The 21,558-nt window shown below is 44.3% G+C and overlaps 1 protein-coding gene across 7 annotated transcripts; it reads right to left on the bottom strand.

Moving 5' to 3' along the window:
* Positions 1-849: 849 nt before the first annotated feature.
* On the bottom strand, positions 850-20,261 carry phc3 (polyhomeotic homolog 3 (Drosophila)). 7 transcript variants are annotated; one of them, XM_064338754.1, is made up of 16 exons: positions 20,131-20,235; positions 19,827-19,932; positions 14,604-14,814; positions 13,100-13,237; positions 11,647-11,736; positions 10,392-10,550; positions 8,341-8,430; positions 7,947-8,178; positions 6,771-7,513; positions 6,445-6,610; positions 5,849-6,099; positions 5,337-5,499; positions 5,127-5,241; positions 3,845-3,983; positions 3,167-3,416; positions 850-2,590 (listed from the first exon to the last, which is right to left on the bottom strand). In XM_064338754.1, the coding sequence occupies exons 2-16, from the start codon at positions 19,880-19,882 to the stop codon at positions 2,436-2,438; spliced, it is 2,958 nt and encodes a 985-aa protein (XP_064194824.1). In that variant the 5' UTR covers positions 19,883-19,932; positions 20,131-20,235; the 3' UTR covers positions 850-2,435. The 7 variants fall into 7 exon arrangements, with proteins under 7 accessions (XP_064194824.1, XP_064194829.1, XP_064194823.1 ...); XM_064338759.1 differs by having other exon boundaries at positions 5,990-6,099; positions 6,445-6,613; XM_064338753.1 differs by having other exon boundaries at positions 6,445-6,613.
* Between the last annotated feature and the right edge of the window lie 1,297 nt (positions 20,262-21,558).

Genomic DNA, 21,558 nt, shown 5'->3' on the forward strand with positions numbered 1-21,558 from the left:
ATTGTCTTTGTGTCATACATTTACATGAGCTTGATTTCATTATTTTCCTTTCTAACCAAGTATTGTTTTTATCGTCAAGTAGTGCATTTGCATTTGTTATTTCCAGAACAAATCGTACTTTACCGAGATCTGATAAACAGCATAAGGATAGAGTTAAGCAGAAAATACAGTGTGGTTAGAGTTAAACCATACAGACCTGATATTGTAGAGCTTGTGCCAGTGGTCAGGGCCAGTAAGCAAGTCCTGCTTCCATTTTACAGCTGCCAGTGGCAGTGAGTTTGTTTTGATGATTTACAATTATCTCAGAACTACTTTGTCTTTCCTGGCTACTTTCATAAGCAGGTTTTCTGATCTAAAAAATTTTCTCCTTCTAATTTCCTTTGTTGCACCCATCTATCCAGCAAGTGCTCAGTGGATACAGCTACGCTTCATCTTGGGATAAATTTCTAATCTGTTCACTTTCAGGTTTCAGTACCTTATATCACATGATTTCTCACTCAATTCATTTGATTTCCTTATACAATTAAATGCAGAGAGAACATTCTGTGTTTCATCTTTGCATTTTTTTCATATAAATTTAAACCATTTAAATAAAAAAAATTGCAATTTCCTGATGTCGATATTTAAGATTGTAAATACATATATATTTTAAATGTCATGTGTGCATGTTTTACATATGTATTACACTACACTGTATTTAGTAATATATATGACTAGTACAATATTCCACCTTTGTATGACAATGTTTCTTAATTTTCCCACTTAATATTTTAATATTTAGGGTATTTACAAAACTGTTTTTAAATGCTTAATTCACACAGGTACACAATGACACACTGCAGCACTTCATTTGTTTATACATATTTATAGAAAAATAGTATCTTCAAAAGAGACACAGAGAGTACACATAAATGTATCTTTACAGGGTATTTCTGGTTCAGCACAAAAAGAACAGTAAACCATCTCTCCCTCCGAGCAAGCAATACTCATTCATGACTCAGAAGTCAACCGGGACCATAGGCTGTAATTTATCATAGACTGTATATGTGTATTTATTCATTACAAATAGAATACTGTATGTGTTTTAATGAGAACATGCTACCTAGATATTAAATATTTCTCTAATGTGCACAAGGATATTTATCTATTTTCCAGGGAATACAGAATATTTGTAAAACAATAGTAACTTGACATTTTTTTCAAATGCAGTCCTTCATGGGTTTCAGTGATAAAGTAAAGCACAAACTCTGTGATTGATCACAGCCAGTTTGTTTTCTTAAAATCTAAGAGCAAACCTGCTCTGAAGAAAGTGCACAATAACCTGTTACATTTAGTATAAAGAAGTAAAAATTTAGATCAATGTGAGCCTGCTTCTATCGGGTGGTGGGCCTGTATGTATCGGAGAAATCATTCAGAATAGGTTTACCTTTAGCACATATTTGATGGTGGTAGTAAATGACTCAGATGAATGACTAATCTCACATGTGGTCAACTGTATTAAGTGGTTATCTACATTTTCTGCTGCCACTGCTACAATGTCTACCTTGAATGCTACAGGCAACTGTAATTCACAAAGAAGAAAGGCTGAGATCTTGAACATGTGACAATATGAAAAGCTCAAAGGGTGCTCTTCTGAACAGCATTTAAAAAGTTTTCCCCAGCACTGTTCCGTGGGAGTAGCAAAAACACTGCACAAAACCAAGATGGCTACCTGTGCTTTCTACTGAAAGTTCTTTCCCTGCATCGCCGAAAAAATCTGTTAAAATCTATCTCTGGAACTACTTCCTTCCACGATTTACACAGTGAACAGACCCTCCTTAGCTGGACCAAGAGCAAACGCCGTGAATTTAATTTTCCTCAGAGCGAAAATAGCTTCTTGCTATGTCATGTGATCTGAGCTTACTTGTGTACTTGAGCTGCTGTGCATTATGGGAAAGCCCTCTGTAGGACCGTATGGGGTGCTTTGGGGGTGAAGGGCTTGTAAGCACAAAGGAACACACTTCAGGCTTTGAATCAGCTGCACATTAGTCTTGTGTCCACAGGTCTTGGAACATTTAGGGCAGCTACTTTGGCATCTTTCTGCCTCTGCCACTCCCTGTATCGCCCATACTCATATTCTCACACATACTCTTTTACTCTGTCTCTTCCTCCAGCTTAATATCTCTTTCTCTCTCTCTCTCTCTCTCTCTCTCACACACACACACACACACATTCTGTTACTCTGTCTTTTCCAGTTTAATCTCTCTCTCTCTGCCTCTCATTCTCTCCCCCCTCTCCCTCTCTCTCTCTCATTCTCTCTTTCTCACACACATACACATATTCTGTTACTGTCTCTTCCAGCTTATTCTCTCTCTCTGCCTTTCCTCTCTCTCTCTCTCTCTCTCTGCCTCTCATTCTCTCTCCACACCCCCCCCCCTCTCTCTGTCTCTCTCTCTCTAGGTGTCCTTCAGGGAGTTGATGCGGGCACAGATCTTGAGCGCGGGCCCCAGGCGGATGTTCATGGCGTTCATCAGGTGCTCTTCGGTCAGCAGCAGCAGGGCCTGCCCGTCGATCTCCTGTGAGCGGAACTCCTCAGCGATGTCCTGGCAGCCTGTGGGGCGGGAGGACGGGCGACAGGCTGGGTGACACGGGGGACTGGCTCTCATCAGTCTGCCTGATCAAAAACACTCCCAAACCCTGCACTGCAGTACAGAGGAGCCCTGTGTCACATCGAGCTGGTGGGCTTACATCCAGACCTCAGTTCAAAATAATTAAATTAAAAAATGCACCTCTGTACAATGTAAGACATCAGCTAATGCCACAACATCTAAGACATCAGCCTAAGCCAAAATATAAAATGTCAGCTAAAGCCATTATGTAAGATATCACCTTAAGCCATAATATAACATGTCAGCCAAATCCATCATGTAATAACAATCCTCAACTAAGTTTTGGCAGTAAATCAAATAATGACTTCATAGCTGACATACATTGCTGTATTACTGTCTGCAGATACACACAGCAATGTCTGTCAGTTGTAATGTAAGACACACTTAGGCCATAATATGATATGGCTATTTTCATAGTGTAATGCACTTCCTGTAGTACCTTATGAATGGGGGGAGAAGCAGGCGGGTTTTTTAACACAGTTTTTAATGTCTCTCATGTGACAGAAAGCAGACGGTACCTGGCAAGCTGTAAATGAAGGACCAGACCTCTTGAACGGTCCAGAGCGTGGGGTTGGGCGGGGTGGTGGACGGGCTGCTGGGGACGCCACCCAAGGGCTCCCTCGTCCTCACCAGGCCCCGCTCCCTCTCCCGCTCACGCTCCAGCTCTGTCTGGCGCCGCAGCCTTGTTGTCATGGGAACGGGAGGCTCCTCCTCCTCCTCGTCACGTGCCGGCTGGCCGTCCACTGCATTGTTGTATGGAGCCGCCACCTTTAGCCCGAAACACCACTATGAGACACAGCTGTAAAGGCCTCATGGCTTAATTGGCTCAGTTTGTTAATTAGCCGCATATTTAATGTGCTCATTAAATGTCCTTTTGTAATTCATGCAGGCGAGGCTTCTAGAGTTTCAGCACAGTTGGATTTTGGTGAATGAACAGAACAGAAAGTCCCACAGGGTGAGTTAATGAGTCCTCATAAGTCACTGACCTGTCTTATGAAGTGAGTCCTCATAAGTCACTGACCTGTCTTAGGAAGTGGGTCCTCATAAGTCAGTGACCTGTCTTAGGAAGTGAGTCCTCATAAGTCATTGACCTGTCTTAGGAAGTGGGTCCTCATAAGTCACTGACCTGTCTTAGGAAGTGGGTCCTCATAAGTAACTGAGCTGTCTGAGTAAGTCAGTCCTCATAAGTCACTGACCTGTCTGAGGAAGTGCTCTCTGTTGCCTCCATCTGGCCGACTCGGTGGGCGGCCCCGCCTCCCGTCCGTCCTGCGGGCCCAGCGCCCCGATTTGTCGGCCTTCAGCAGGCTGATGCGTTTGGTGCAGCTGACGTTGAACCTGCGAGGGAGAGCGAGAGAGAGGGAGCAACATAGGGCAGGAAGGAGAGGAACAGAGACAGAGCAACAGAGGGAAGAAAGGAGACAGAGACAGGTCAGGTATTTTCCACACCATGCATGCCAGTGAAGTACATGTAGCACTTACATCTTATGCAGGTTTTGCCTGCGGCCTTACCATACAAAAAGACATACACCCAAGCCTGTTCTGTCAACCTCTGCTTCTCTGAAGTCCAGCTGCACAAGCGCCTTTCAGAGAAGGGCATTTCATGTGCAGCAAGTCACAGGCATATTTGCAACCGGCCAGCTGTCCGGAGGAGTTGCTCTTGCCTCATGGGACAACCCTGCCCACTGAAACCCTCTCTCCTTTGGGACAACGTGGCCGATTTGACACCATCCTACACGACTATCCACCACAGGTCAGGACGCGATACTAGATCATGGGGTACATCAGCACACTGAAGAGCCATACTTTAAAAAGACACACTACCCAGTGCCCGTGAACATATTCTTGTGATGAAATACAGCGTAATCCAGCAAGATTCAGGTTCTTCAGATGAAAATGTTTACTTAAATCACTTTTCAGAATTCTGGGCATTGCTGTCGATTAAAGCTAGAAGAAGGACTGTGTGATCTCTGGGCATCCCCGCTTTCCTAAGCAAGCGCAATTAGATGGGCATTTGCCCCAAAGTCTACATCTGGTCGCCAATATCTTCCCCCTTCTTTGATGTGTGTGCAGAGGGTCATAGAGGGAAATCTGTGAATGATTATATGTTTTGGTCTTTCGGTTCCTTATGAGAGAATGTGATTTTGGGCAAAATGGGTTCCAGGTGCAAAGCGATACATTCCTTAACAGTGGGGGGAAAAGAGCTAAGCAGAAGACTTACTCCCTGTCCATGTGAGAGAACATGCAGGGGAATCACTATCAGAGCTTGCAGAAAAAATAAGAATGGTTACATCATCCAGTTACATCAAAACTGGCCAATTCTCAACAATATTCCGTGTGATATTTCAAAGAGTCTTATAGGTTAGCTTTGTAAGACGTTGCATTAGGAAAGATATTCATTGTTCTCTATCCCAAAATGGCTTTTTGTTTTTAGTCAAGCTGTTATAGGGTTTAAATAGCAAAAATGGGGGTGCCCCTCACCGTCTGACACAGATCATGGAGCAGAAGCGCTTGGATCTGAGGAATGTGTGAGCGTACCCTCTCTTCCCGCAGAACTCGCACTCCAGTACGTCCATCGACCCCTCCTCCGTACCATCTGCCAAAAGCCGAGACAGGACAAGCCATTCAGGTACGGTAATATGACACGGCGGCGGGGGGGTGCAGCAGGGTCACACTTAGCGGAATACCGACCCTCGGCGGTGGGTGCGTCGTCCATGTCCGAGTCGGTGGAGTTCTCGGGGGGCTCCGGGTCCATGGGCTCGTCGCAGAGAGGCTGCTGCCCGCCGTTGGACTTGGTCTCCTGGGCCTCGGGCAGCGTGGCCTGCTGGTCGACCATCAGGGAGGAGCGGCTCACCTGGGGCACACATCACTCGGTCACATGACCCGGCACGTCACCCAGGAGCTTTTTAGGAATGCCCTCCGTTTCACTGCTCAAGGGGACGATGCCACACAAAGATGGGCAATGACAAGATGGCAACTTCCATCTTAGGCCCTGAGCTCTCTGGCATTTCCCACAATGAAACACTGCTTTTTAAAGATGTGGAGGGCAGAGAGTGAGCACGTGCACAATCATTCTGCAAGATTGTGATTTCTTTCGCACATTCGTTTGTGCCCTTTGTCAATTACTGTGGTGAACCTTTTTTTCTACCCCTTGGGCTTTGCTAAAACCCCAGAGCAACATCAGCTCCCTCTTGTGGACATACCGGGAACGGCTCCAGCCCCTCTTGGATGACGAAGCCCTCAATGAGGTGTGTGAGGATGTGGGGTTTAACGATCGCCTGTAGGGGCTGGCTCTCAGGACCCCCCGGGAGGCTTGCTGGGGGGTGCTGGCTGGCGCTTCTTACCACGGCAGGCAGTAGGGGAGGGGGGGAGGAGTTGGCATAGGGGGGCTCCCCGGGGGACCGTATCACAGAGGTGCTGCCCGTTGATGTACCGCAGGGAAAACCAGAAACATCTGGAGGCCAGAGCAGAGGACCAGAGTCACCAGGCGGCATCTAGGATGCCCGAGTTCCCCCCACGGTCCGGTACTGCCGCATACATATCAGTGACTTTCACTTTCACAGTTCATGAAATAGACCATAGAAGACATACAATGTAAATGTATGCAGTGTGCATTGGTGGTGAACACAGGGTTCAGTTACAGGCACTTTAAGATGGTCATTGATTCATACAGTGATTCAAGGCATAAACTGAATCAAGCTTCCTACTGGAACACACTGTGTTGCAGTGCTGGTAGTGGCGGGTGTGTTACACTCTGTGTCCAGGTCCACAGGGAGAAAGCCCCTTTACTTCAGGGTACCTGTGCAATTGTCCTTGTGGGTGGCTGTGTCTTCGCTGTTCCCCTCCGATCTGGTAGATGGCGACAGAGTTGGGGGAGTTGGGGTCATGCTCCTGCGCAGGTGCAGGGGTCCATCTTCTCTCGTTTCCTCTGTGCACATCCCCTCCGCCTCATATAGCCTCTGCCCCTGCTACCCCACATATCAACTCCTATCATGTATGTTACACAAAGCACTGTGTGTATACATGTGTGTGTGTAATAATAATAATAAGAAGAAGAAGAATAGAAGGCAGGTAGGCAGGTGGAGCTCACCCAAACCCTTGATCACTAGTACAGTGCACACTCACCGCAGAGGACTCTGTGGGGGCGGCCGGCTGCACCTTCAGGTCCACGGCAATGGTCTGTGGAGGTGGAAGGTTCTGGAATGGCATCTGGACCAGCGCTTCGGCCACGGGGAGCTCCTCTTCAGACAGCAGCATCTGCCCAGCCGGCACGGCCAGAGCCTGCAGGGACAGCGCCTGCACCGAGGTGGGTGGGGCCACGGGATTCGGGGGTGTGGTCTGGGGAAGGGAGACGGCGTGCTGGGAGGCCTGGGAAGAAGCCGCGGTGGCAGTTGACGTGATCGCCACAGACAGAGGGAGGGACTCGACATGTGAAGGCAGCTGGGAGGGGCCAAGTCTCACAGACGGAGGCTGTGATTGGACAAGAGCAGCTTGGGGCTGGATGACAATGGCTGGGGATTGGCAGGTGGGTGACTGAGGAGGGGCCGGGGACACAACCACCGTCTGCTGTGGCTGCTGCTGCATAGCTGCCTGCGATGTCTCACTGGGGAGGGTTGCTGCAGATACAGCAGCACAGTGCTGCGATTGGACCGTGGCTGGGGTGGGTGTGGTCAGGGTTTGAATGGAGACACAGTGCTGGGAGGGGGGTGGAGTCTCTTGTGCAGATACCCGGAGAGCAATTGGTTGGACCTGCCTGAGGGCACCGGCAGGCTGCTGGATGATAAGTTGGTGGTGCGCCCCCTTGTGGCTGGTAGTGCAGTGCAGCTGATGTTTCACTAGGGCCTGTGGCTGAATGGATGAATACGATGCTGAAAGGAAAATAAGATAAATATGACCATGTAGCTAAACAAATGGAGACACAGGTGATTTTCTAATGTAAAGACCATGCAGGGCTCCTGTAGTACTTCTCATCCAAAATTCAATTATGACTCTTCAAGGACATTCAAAGTTTTTAGGAACTTTAACTTCATCTGTAAATGTAAAATGTAAGAATGGTCTCAGTAAAAAGTTTACACTATTCACACTGTAAGCAGCTTATCAACGATATTATGTACTTTTGACAACAGAACGTTGATGTCACTGCATTTACTAATGTTTGGATTTTGCTGAAGCGTATATGCATAGCTAAATGTCTGTGTCACAGAATCCAACAGAAGATAAAGCAATTCATGGCACTCAAGCACATTCACATGGTCAGACTCGGTAGCCAGCGCCCGCAGGTTTTGACGTGGGGTGACGTACTTGGCACAATAAGCTGGTGGGTGGAGGGGAGGCGAGTGACCTCACTGGGGCGGGGCTCGCTCACGGGGGGCCCTTCGGGGGACTCGGCCTGCGGGCCGGGCCTCAGGGGGCATATGGACATCTTGGGGATGGAGGGCACCAGCGCCAGCCCCTGCGAGGAGGCCTTCAGCGGGACGCTCTGTGCCCCCGGCGAGGCGCTGGATGGGTTCGCCCGAACGGCCAGGCTCTGGACCTGGCAGGGGACGGGTCACTCAGTTAACCTCCCAACATCACCCTTTCTGGTTTTAAAGGAACAGTAATAATTATAATGCAGAGCAGTGGAAACGGATTTAAGAGAAGTCTCCCTGGTGCGTTGTTTTTGGGTTAGGCTCGCGGGCTTGTGGGCGGGGCTCACCTGGGTGGAGGCGGCCTGAGAGGAGGCAGAGGAAATGACGGGCAGCTCAGACTGCACCGCCCCCACCGTGGCAGCCGGAGTCAGAATCAGCTGAGACACCAGAGGGACGGAGAGAGGAGGAAGGGAGGAGGAAGGAGAAAGAAGGAAGGAAGAGAGGTGGGAGAGAGAAAAAAGAAGGAAAACAGGGAAAAAAGGAGGAAAGGGTGAAGGGTGGAAGGGTGAAGGAGGGAGAGGAAAAACATGGGAGGAAGAAAATAAGAGAGCAGGGAAGGGATGGAATGAAAGAAAAGAAAGAATGGGAGGAATACATGGACAGAGTGATAAGAAGAGGAAGAGAATGAGAGCAGGAGAGCATAATGAAGGAAGAGAGCCAAAGAGAGGAAGGAGAGTGTGGGTAAGAGAAATAGAAAGGGAGCGGGAGATCGAGAGGGAGATCAGGTCCAGTGAACAAACCAAGCGAATGAGGGAGAGGAGGAGGGTGAAAGACAACAAAAGAAAAAGTAAATTAAAAGCAAGCAAGGAGAGAATTTGGAAGAAGGGAGATAAAGAAGAGTGAGGGTCAGACAGAGAGAGAGAGACAAAAGGAGAGAAATAAAGACAAAATAGGAGCTGAAGGATGTTAGTGGTTTAAAAAGCAACATCCTTCTCTTGTGTTTCTATGCACAAAGCACGTATAGTTTTCACACAAAGAAAATTCATAGAATGTTAGCTAGCTTCGGGGAAAGATGCTCTGACGTGGGGCATGTGTGCTTTGTCTACTCTCCCTATGTTGACGCATAGCGCATAAGCGTGTTTTTATAGAGGAAGAAAGGCAGTGTGAAGCTGGACGGGTGGCGAGTCAGATATCAGGATTTACTACTGGGCAGCAGGGCCGTCAGCACGAACTTCACAATTCAGACGTAATTCAATTGTCAAAAAAGTGCTTTATTCAAATTTTAAAGAGCGTTTGAACGTGCAAACAAACAGTGGCATATTTTAATTTGCGCACTTTCAAAATGGTTGCTCTTTTGCCCCTCGGACTCTGCACACGTAGCCCCTGTCGTACGCGGCACGCAGAAATCACAGCACGCGGCTTTTGGCGTCTAAACTTATTTGTTTGTTTTGTGTCTCTGGCAATTCTTCAGTGGGTTTTCCAGGAGGCTACATTTCTTATTTTGCTTCAGTCATGGGTAAGACATCATTTGACCGCACAAATTCTGAAACTGCAATTTCATTATTCATATTGCTTTTTATAGGGCCGTTTACATTTTGTCACGAAATTATGCAAGATGCAAGCCTCAGCCAACAGTTCAGTCGATGTTTCAGCTCATTGTGTCTCTTCTGCCTCTCAATTTCTCTCACATTTAATTCCCTGCTCCCTCCCAAGTAGGCCTATGTTAGCCCTCACATTCTTTTTCTATTGTAGTTCCATAGCATATTCATATATATTAAAATAGCCCTTACCCAAAACTTATCTGGCTACTACTTTGGAAAACAAATTACTGACTTAAAACATACTTTAATTCATGATTTGTGATTTGGGAGCGACTAATACAGCTCACCTAATATGGCAGAAGAAGACATCTACTGTTAATACACTTTTATTTGGCATTAATACAGAGTCCGATTTAGTAAAGCCCGTTGTTGTAAAGTTAAACATTTTATCTTGAAGGGATAAATGCTTTTGAATGAGTCACCTTATGCCACCAGAGCCCACGTTGCAAAGCAAGCTGAAGAACAAAGAGCTTTCAGGCAACATAAGATTATGTGACCAGCATAAAAACAGAAGATCCTGACTGCTGAGTAAAATTCACTGATTTTGTGGAGGAAGTTTTCCTCCAGTCATTATTGCACTTCGAAGCTCGGAGTATTACTCAGGCAATTTAACATCGAGGCGTATCTCGGTGAACGTCTTCACAGAACTATCTATGGGGCTGCATTTCTCATGCAAATCGATTCAAGCCTTGGGAACACAACAGATAGAGGAGAGCCAAAGGGTCAGGGATCAAGAGTCAGAGGTCAGACTGGTCCTACGCCCTGGGAGTGGCCTCTAGTGCCGGGCCCCTCCTTACCATCTGGGTGCGCAGGTACATCTGGGCCTGGCTGCAGGTGGAGGAGCCATTCCCCAGAAGCATGGCCTGCTGGGATATGGCGCCCCCCGTGGCCGTGGAGCTGGGGTTCTGGGACCGGCTGATCAGCTGAGCTGTCACTGGGGAGCTGGGCAGTGTGATCTAGGGCGGCAAAGGGGGGGAGAGGGAGGGCGGAGGTGGGCAGGTGAAGAGATTTCGGGGTAAAGGCAGAGAGGGAATATACCCAAAGAAGAGAAATGTGTGAAAGCAGACAGAAGACGAGTGCACCGCAGGCAGAGGAAGGGGGTGTAGGAGGCAAGAGAAAAGCGAGGTAGGAGAACCACAGGGCACAAGAAAAGACCCAGCTTTAGGGAGTGGGAAAAGCAGTCACTCACAGACTTCCCTGAAAGTTACATTTCTGACCATTCTACAGGGCACATGGTGACTGTACAACAGTATTATTATTATTATTATTATTATTATTATTATTATTATTATTATTATAATAATAATAATAATAATATTATTATTGTTGTTGTTGTTATTATTTTGGAGTATAATATGTCAGCTTGGTATTTTAATGTTTATCCATACAGTTTTGCACACACACAATGGCATGTAACCTACATTTCATATAGTACAAAAAATGGCAGTTATTTTTAACTTGATTGTCCATAAAATCATTTTCACACAGATGACAAACAGGAATTACCATATTTCTGAATAATACATTTTTCATTAAAGCATATAGGCTGAAAAGAAATGCAATGTGTTTGCTCTCCTATAGCATTGTCTTCCAAAAGTCAAATGTTCATGATTAGCTTGATAATTCTACATGTCTTTCGCAAGAATGCCTCTTCCTGTTTTCTTTTTTTAGTCAATTAGTCTAATCACAAGCAGTACTGCGACAAGCAAGAAGGAATCAAAGTAGACTTCGGTGCGATCCCTTCTCATGAATAAGCCCCCACAACCCAGCCCTGAATAATTTCACAATCTCGCTACAAGCCTCAAGCTAACACTGTTGCTATGTTTAAAAAACGGACCTTGTGATAAATGTTGCCCAAGCTCACCATCACATCCTACATGGGCCTCAGAGGGGGCACAGGGCAGGGCCCTGTCTGCCAGGCCCCAGTGCTCTGCTAATGCACAGAGCAAGGTCACCGAGCTGCCAGGCTTGAGAGAGAGAGAGAGCTAAAAAGAGTGTGAGAGAGAGAGAGAAAGAGAGAGGGAGGGAGGCACCCCCGGCACAGATACCTACCGAGGCCTGTGAAGCGCTAGGAGACTGGGGGACGTTCCCGTTGGGCGAGGGGGAGGTAGAGGGCGACTGCCTGCTTCCCGATAGCGCCGTCTGAGGGATCGAGAGGCGCTTTTCAGAGCAGAGCGGCTCCAGGCGTGCTCGCACGCTCGCGTCCACACCCAGCCACACAAACACGCAGCGCGACGTCTGAGATATGAACAGAACAGTTAAGACACCGCACACGCTCACGTCCACACCCAGGCACGCGTGCGCACACACACACACACACACGCACACACACACACACACACACACACACGCAGCGCGACGTCTGAGATATGAACAGAACAGTTAAGACACCGCACACGCTCGCGTCCACACCCAGGCACGCGTGCGCACACACACACACACACACGCACACACACACACACACACACACACAGCGGTGACAGGGGACGCGACAGGGCTGGTGTGCAGCACGCTTTGATGTCCCTGAAACCCACAGAGGCAGGCGGTGACTCACTGAGCACACCGTCGCTTCAGCCTGGGGCTTTGATCACTCCCCTTTAACAGCACTGACATTAGGCACCTTTCTCTGGCTCTGCCGCAAGCCTTCGCTACTGAAAGTTCAAACTGGAGCAACATACAAGACAGAGGCTCAGTAAAGGGGGTGGAAAATGTGTATGTGGGGGGGTTCTATAGAGGGTTTCTGACTGGGGGCAGGTTTAGGGCGTGCCAAAGTTATACAAATAATTATGGTGAGGTTTAAGTTAATGGTGAACGAAAGGAGGCACCACCTTAAATAGGTGCGTGTCATTCACACCAACGCTGTTGGCCACAAGGCTAGCTGGAGGAGCTCTAACAGAAATAAAAAGGAGGAGATGGAGAGAGATACAGAGGCTGCAGCAGAACCACAGGAAGCAGCAATATGTGCAGAGAGCATTTGCAAGTGCCTGTGTATGTTGCACGCACATGTCCGGGTGTGTGCGCGTGTGACTGTGTGTGTGTGTCCACGTGTGTGTGTTTGTGCGCGTGACTGTGTTTAGGTGTGTGTGTTTGTGTGTGTGACTGTGTGCATGCATGTGACTGTATTGTGTGTGTGTGTGTGTGTGTGTGTGAATAAGCTCATATGCAGGTGTGTGTGTCTGTGAGAATAAGCTCATATACAGGTGTGTGTGTGTGCATAAGCTTGTATACAGGTGTGTGTGAGTGTGAATAAGCTTGTATACAGGTGTGTGTGTGTGTGTGTGTTTGTGTGTGTGTGAATAAGCTTGTATACAGGTGTGTGTGTTTGTGAATAAGCCCTTATACAGGTGTGTGTGAGTGTGTGTGTATAAGCTTGTGTACAGGTGTGTGTGTGTGTGAGTGGGTGTGTATAAGCTCGTGTACAGGTTTGTGTGTGTGGATGTGAGTGTGGATGTGAGTGCATGGTGTGTGTGTGTATAAGCTCATATACAGGAATGCTCTCCCCCACCTGCTGCACGCTGGCCAGGCTCTGCTGCTGCTGCAGGGCTGCAGTCTGGAGCAGGAGGTGCTGCCGCTGCGCTGCGTACATCTGCTGCAGGTACTGCGCCGCCATGTTCTGCGGCCGCTGGATGGCCTGCTGGATCACCTGGGGGGGGGGGGGGGTGACAGGGACACGTCTGCTACGGCACAGCCAATGCCAGCGCCCCCACCGGCGTCCGCAAGCACAGGCAACCGGGAAAAGTAAGGGTCGGAAGAAAGGCAGCATGGGAATTTACCTGTACTCCTGAGTAGTGTCCGCTACGAGCTAAAAGAAGCATGCTCCCGGGCTACTGCAGTATCACAGCAATAACTCAAACCAAGATGGTTAAGTAGCCAGCTGTAGCCTGCAATACTGTACTGGACATGGGCACCCCCGGCTTTACGTAGAGTATGCATGCTTTGTACCTCAGCTACAATTTTGAAATTCAACTGCCTGCAAACATAACTTGTTTGCATACAAATGTCTTGGTAAATCTTTTTAATAAGGAAGGCAGTATCAATGCTAACATGAATTGATTTTTTTTTTCTGCGTAACTCGGGAAGAAATGATGTGAGCACCCTGGTACTGGGCCTACAATATAGCAGAGGCAGGGGCCTGGATTCGGTCCACGCTAGCGCCAACCGCGCGTCGTGCCCCCGTCCGGCATCCGCGGAAAATCCAGCCGCAGTCAGCGGCGGCACGGTCTGGGTTCCAAGGCCAGAACGTTCCGTTACGTTTTTAACAGTCCGTCTTGAAAAGGAAGTTCATTCTGAACGGTGGGAACATTTCTCAGTGCTCCTCACAGAGGTTTAACGGACGTGCCAGGCGGGAGGGAATGCTGGCTGTAACACGAGGCTGGTGCTTGCGTACGGCACGGTACTCATTAAAGTAGGCAACTGGGCACAGAATAAAGGCCACGCGATACCCACGCGTTCGGTTCAGTGCCACTTCTGCTTTGAAATGTTCGCTCAGCATTATAGCACTCTTGAAAATGCCCTGTGTTTCAGTCTTTATCCATATGCATCACTTCAAGCATTCTAACTGCAGTAATCAGCAGAAATTATACAATTAAGCTAATGAGCTTGTTGGCGCAATGGTTAAAATCTCTAAATCAGGGGTGTCCAGTATTATCCGAAAAAGGTCACGGTGGGTGCAGGTGTTTCCTCTCAAACAGTACTAAAAATAGTTCATTAGTTCAATCAGGCAAGACAGACCTGGTCCAGAACAAACACCTAACCACACACCAGCCATTCTCAGGTAAGACTGAACATCTCTGTTTTAACTGAATTATTACCTGAAATGAGTAACAAACTGTCGTGTTTATTTCTTAACAGATAAATTCAGAAAGTCCTTTATCGGCCTCTCCATGTTGGAGGACAGAACTAGAGGTCAGGAAAAACTCATGACCCTCTAATAGCCTTTGGTTTTGCCAGTCTGTGGAATGGCTGGTCAGCAGAGCTGATGGTTCTGTGCACTGGTCGCTTGCAGTTACCTGGACAGCCTGTCTGTCAGAGGGGGTGCTGTAGAGAGAGGTAGGGGGCGCCTGGGTGCGTGTGGGGGTCGAGGTGGAGGTGCTGGTTGTGGTGGTGGCAGCCAGGGCAGTGGTGGCGGTGGAAGTTGTGGTGGTCACGCTCATCTCACTGTCCATCTCTCCTGGACTCCTTGTGTCCGTCGCTTCTGGGTCTGTGGAGTCAGGAAGCTGGCTGGAGGGAAAGAGCATGTGACTATAACCACGGTGACCAACCTAATGCACGGTGTCCTTGGTGACATTTTCCAGGAACATCAGCTTGCCACCATAAACCTCCCAAAAGCTCAGAATATGTAGTGTTAACAGAATGCATTGTTTTACCGCACAATATGCGAGAAACAAACACTTTAATTATATCTTTAAAGCATTTTTAACTCAGTCACCACCTTTTTGTTTCTATGCACACCCATATTCTTTGAGTATGTGTGTATGTATGGTGTTAAAGTGATATTCCTAAAGTGGTGGCAACTAGGCTGTCACCATTTCAAGGAGGTTGGAAACACTGTTTCAAAATACCTTCTCAACTGTTTGAAATATAAGATTGGGGGTTTGAAACATCAGTCAAATTGGGCCCTGACAGAGAGAAGATAGATAAAATGTATCCGGATTAGCATTTTTCTTTAGCTTCATGGGACACTTATATAAACAGGATATTGCACAGGATGCAATGTTATTAAAATAACTAATACCAAATAATGGGTTTTCTGTTCATCCAGGCATTCAAACAACATTTTAGCAAACTGCCATCTAATTCCCCTGAGATGTGTCCACACCACTGAAATGTTATGGTCTGGACCCCCTCTGTATCAGTTTCAATGAGCAATCATCTGTAAGAAAGTTAGAAAACATAATTCATTTAATCAAATTTTCATGAGAAAATAGCGAAACAGGTATGTCTACATCAGTTATGTGAAAGTGTGTGAATACATAACTAACTAATAAGCATTGCAAAACAATGTCATTTTTAGAGTTAATTTTACCAATGCCAAATAACATGCACATGCAAAAAAGAATATAGCATCTCTTCTTTGAGAAAAGGCATCAACCACTTAAATTTTAAAACAGGTTGGTTGTTTCATAGTAATATTTGCTGGGCCATATCATACACGTTTCTTTTAGCAGCTAGTTTCTTTTAGCAGTTTGGCTCCACACAACAAAATCAGTGTATCATTCAGTATCTCAATGTTCAAAATGTATTGTGAAACATATTTGTCATTGCACAAAAAATCTGCATTTAGTGTTTCAGAAGCTTTTGAGGTCATGGAAATGGTATTTCAATGCACTTTTTTTTTAACAATGTAGCCTTCATCTTTGTGTGTTTGACTGCAATGAAACAGGCCCTAGTTCTCCAGGGGGCAAACGGCAGCATAGGTGCAAGGCAGCATGTGTGGCAAGGGAGAAAGCCACTGGATGCCAGCCCCTGCTACCAAGCACTGACCCCTCCCAATCAGTGCCACTCCGACAGATAACAAATACTGTAATTACTTTGTAATAACATGGACAGCACAGCTCTCAGTTAATTAATATGGATTTTTAAATGAACTCTTTATGTTTTGTGAATGTTATAAGCCTACAGCATATAAGTAAATATTCTTACTAGTACATCCAAATTGCAGAATGCCTTGCTATTTAAAAAAAAAAACAATTTTGAACATATATATTTTTTTTTTCTTTTTCTTTTTTTTTTAGGAACTGGGGTTGCCATTCATTAATATTGCAAATAGTCCACTATCGAACAAAAAAAGTCATGCGAATTTTTACTGTAGGATAGAAAATAATAAAGAGAAAATAAAAATTTTAGGAGATGGTGAATATTAAGCATGTAGCTGTAAAGCATAAGTGGTAGGCCTACGAATAATATTTAACCATTTCAAAATTCTGAAAGGCCACCCAAAGTGTATGCATGATGTCATTACAAAATTCTACGATGCGTACTGCCCGTTTTCTTGAAAAAAATAGGCTACCCCAAAAATGGTTTGGAGTATGTTTTAGGCTAAGCAAAATGTTGGCTGTGAAGGGGCATGACATGCAGGTCACAGTGATACAAATTAATGCTTCAGATAAGGCCTGTATATCCAATCTACGTACACAACATGAAAAGTCATAAAAATTCTGCTGTAGAACACACGAACAATTATGTTTTTCGGTCATATTGGGCGTAGCCGAAGGACACGGAGTCTAAGAACTTTACATTCGCGAGTTCAGGCCAAGCACCACACGCGTCAAGTGAAACAGATATAGAAGTAGCCCTACATGACTTAAAAAATGAGATATGTAAAACAGTCGGCCTATTGGTAATAACAGGCTTCCAGTCTTGAAAGACTTAAGTTCAAGACTTGTAAAACATATCAGAGCGCAAAAATATTGCCGACTCAGCCAATTTGTAGGCTATCATGACGTCACTGATTTACATTTCCTTGTCTCTTTATTGTGCAAACAGCTGAGAACTCCACCAACCCTCCTCAATCTCAAGTAAGAGCCATTTATAATTCATATAATGAGATTGTTCTGGTCTGTTAGGCTATGAAACCTCTGAATTTCAGAAACATTTCTAATTTGAGTAAACTTCTTTAGCAACGCCATGGTTAAACAGTGAGCATACATAGCTCTTAACTTACAGATTTGTGTTTTTAATGCAGCAAACAGGCCTGATTCAACAGAGAAAATGCATCACTGACTAGAAGACGAGACGGACAATCTTGACAGGTGGAAATAAATCTTCAATTCTTAGACAACGATGACCGGATTGATTACGGCTGAATGCCTTCGGCGCGTGTGAGTAGGCTATGCGATCGTGCGCGCTCACTCGCGTGTGTGTGATAAATCAATTTTTCACACTCTAAATGTCAGAAGCCTATTCACAACCCAGGCACAAAGACAGGCCTGTGTGATCTGGTAATATTATGGATTGTGTTAATATCCATTAATAATATGCTATGTCCCAAATTCGATAAAATTATGTTAGTTTTTTAAGTTATTCATTACATTAAAGTGTTATCTATTTAGACTATGGCTGTGTAACAAATAATGACATTATTAAGCAAACATTGAGTTGTAACTTAGAATTTAAATTATTACAACATTATTTTGTAATAGCATTTTAAAAATAAAAACATACAGGAAAATATTGTCCCACAACTGTCCACCATATTTCTGAAAAATAAATAAAATAAATAGAATAAAAAGCTACAATGCTACAAAAGGAAAATAAAGGAAAATTTTGCATATTTTGTCCAGTAGCCAATTCACTTAATGGGCAGCACATTTTGTACTCCAGTGATTGCTATTTTATATACGTAAAACGGTATATGTTTCATGTATGTAGCCTACCTAATGTGTACTGGCAATGTAAAACGTTAACGATAATTTATTGACCAGTGTTATCTGTTATAAATTTGAAGCAGAAGATCAAAAGAAGAAGAGACAGTCCCAGGTGCTTCCTTAGTCCAAATAACACTGCATTTATTAAATTGAGTAGGCCAGGCCTGCATAGGGGTCAGATAGTAAAACAGGCCAGTGGACGACTAAATATCCCCTGAGATTTAATGGAAAAGTTTAAATGTTACCTTGAAAAACTTAATTCGTAGCCTATTTTATTAAATTTCAGATGATAAATCAATGGGGTCCGCAAAACTGTTAATAGAAATTTGAGTATAATGTCAATTCAAGCTGCTTTAAATTTTTTTTTTTTTTTTTTAATTCAAGACTGAACTATCATTATTTTTTTCTAAAAATCAGGGACTTCACAATTTAGCATACAAGTGTTCGGTCGCTTGTGAATAGAGCCTATTCTAATATTCTACCTGAGTTTTATGCGTAACATAACTTCGTCCTCTACGACTATAACATAGTATGGTACTGTTTGATTGTAGGCTATGCCTATCAAGCGAAGCTGTTTTGTGTTTATAGATAGATAAAGGAACTTTAAAAGCAAGACAGAATACAATAATCAGAAGATCAACAAAAACTGTCTAAAATAATTTTGAAGCCACCTTTAATTCCTCATGACAATGTAGCCTATTCTTCTAAATATCACATCTGCGCAAGTAAATTAACCTCAATCGAAAAATTTGCTTCCTGTGTAGCGCATTGCAAATCATAAATCTAAAGTTTAAATAAAATATAATATATCCTGGATTGACGGGCAAACATAACGTTTAGTTCTATCCTTACCGAGTGTGTCGTAAAATTAGAAATGGATTGCGCCAAAAATTTTCATTCACACGGTATGTTTGCACCTAGAGATCCCGAAGTATTTCGAAGTAGGCTATATACTCTACGACTGAATTATTTTATCGTATGGCAGCATTGTCTATTCATGAAATGTTGGACTGAATTACAAAGGCCCCTGGGTGCACTGTATTCCAAATTTAATAGGCTACGTGGATTAATCTGAACCAATGACAACAAAAATATTACCATGAACAAGATTTTAAAAATTAATAAAACAAACCAAGAAAACGTCGCGGCACTGGGCTATCCCCATGAAAATGAAAATTAATCTTTTTCATTGTTTAACCCAGCCATCTATGAATATTAAAAACGTTGAAAACCAGTGGCCAGAGGTAGCCTAGCTATATAACGACACAGTCTCCTCAAACATGACTCCACAGGAAATTGATTGCCGTCGTGCTGATGGATAAACTACTACAGGTATTGTCAACATGCTCTGCTGTAGTCTTTGAGAGAATCCTGCTGACAATAAGACAAGGTGTCGCGAAAATGCAACCACTAGGTCTAGAAATTCGTATAATGGGTTTCGTCAGTTACCACAGTGTTCTAGTATGGAACATGTCTTGCAACATTCGAATCATTGTAAAAATAAAATCATTGTTGCCTGCCCAAAATAATATTGTAAACAACATTCCACAAAAAGCATTAGCAGGCGTAGCCTACCAATATAATAATTAACAGACCGTTTTCTGTATTTTAGATTTCTCTCTTCAAGAAATCCTAAATCCCAAATTTCAAATTGCGCTTTAAAGGTTTTCAACAGAATTCACCAATGAAAAGGTATTCACAAAGGGGGTTTGGTTCAGCACATCCCCCAAATAAACATTCGATCGTCCATAGCCAGAGGGTTTTTAAAAAATTAAAATAAGGTTAATTGTATGTGATAATGAAGTTGGACACGAATGTACACACGGCTCTCGACATTTTTCATTTGACAACTGTCAATTCATTTACTTTAATTTTACTATGCATGGGGCGTTTGTCAAGTGCATCGCTGGTTTTGCATGCATTCCACCTAGCTCTTCTCTTCGCCCATCTGCTCGAGGTGCAGCCGCGGAAGCTGTATCAAAGAAACGCCCAGGTATAGTGACAATATTGTATTCTATCTCACCATACGGTTATTCTATAAAAGTCAAACGCATAAATTATAGTAACGTATTTCGGAACATCGGCTCTTTCTTCAAAACGAATTATGTAGGTTATGCCGTAACAGCGCAATGCATGCACACGCATTAAGTTGTCCTATAATTCTCGTTACCTGCCTGGAATTAATATTAGACATGACCCATCTCGGAGTGACCGTGCCACTGGTTCAGGCTGTCATCGTCCCAATCATGTTCTAATGCGTCAATGCTTTCTAAAATGGAGATAAAAACAAAACGCTACGTACGGTCAAGAATGAAAAAACAGACACAGCACCACTCGCAGTTTAGGAGGACCTCTCACAGGCATATTTTTAAAAACGATATTAATTCATCGCGCTACCAGCAACATCTATTGGGATTTGGAGAAACAAAAATCATTGCATTAATTTTCAGCGAACCATAGTTTTGGACATTGAATAGGCTACACCGAACTACGGTATTTCATTCGCAGCAATGCAGATATTCTTTGGGACTACGGAATCTATTTTTAATTTTTAATTGAAAGATGAAAAAGAGCTAAGCTCGATGAGGCAGACTGTTATTCAGAATTTTATATAAGCTGTATATAGATGTAGCTGTATTGTAGGCCCATATTTTAATTTTATATAGCTGTATATAAGCTATAAACAGTGAGTGCCATGTTTGGGACCGATTTTTTAAAATTGATTTGACTCTGTACTCCACAATTTTAGATTTGTAATCAAACAATTCACTTATGGTTTAAGTCCACATTTTCACCTTTTATTTCAGGGTATTTTTAAAAATACATTTTGGTTTCATTATTTAGAAACTGCAGCACTTTTTAAAAATAAATAATCTCCCATTTAAGTGCATCATAACATGGGACAAGTGGCTTCACTTGTGTTTTTGATTAGTCAGGTGTGTTCAATTGTTTCCTTAGTGCAGGTATAAGAGAGCTTTCAGTGTCTACTTTTGATTCAAAATCAAAGCTCTCTAATACCTGCACCAAGGAAGCAATTGAACACACCAGACTAATCAGAGACACCAGTAATGCCACATGTCCCAAACGTTATGATGCCCTGAAATGGGGGAGCTATTTATAAAATGTGGTGTAATTTATACATGATAAAACCAAAATGTATTTTAAAATACCCTGAAATAAAAATTGAGAATGCACTTAAACCACATGTGAATTGCTTGATTACAAATCTAAAATTGTGGAGTAGCCTACAGAGTCAAATCAATTAAAAAATGTCTTTCAATAATTCTTCCGCTGTCTTTCGCATCTGTCCTGGATCGCCCCCTCGAGGAGTCGGCTTTCTTACCTCCACAGGGGCACAAGAACGCACGTTGAGTAGCCATGCATAACTGGGCCATGCATTTGCAGTGCGTCGGCCCGGCGTTGACTTTGCGTAGGCGTAGGCTACTTAGCTACGTAGGGTGTATGCCTGTAGGAGCCTGTATTGAAGTGTGAGTATTAAGGAAGCAGGAGATATGATAATTTTCATAACACTAAGCCTCTTTCACAGGCCAGATGACTATTTCTGTTCCCTGTAAACCAGAGACTGTAAAAAATGCTG

The sequence above is a fragment of the Anguilla rostrata genome, chromosome 6, assembly GCF_018555375.3.
Source record: "Anguilla rostrata isolate EN2019 chromosome 6, ASM1855537v3, whole genome shotgun sequence".
In the NCBI taxonomy this organism is placed as follows: Eukaryota; Metazoa; Chordata; class Actinopteri; order Anguilliformes; family Anguillidae; genus Anguilla; species Anguilla rostrata.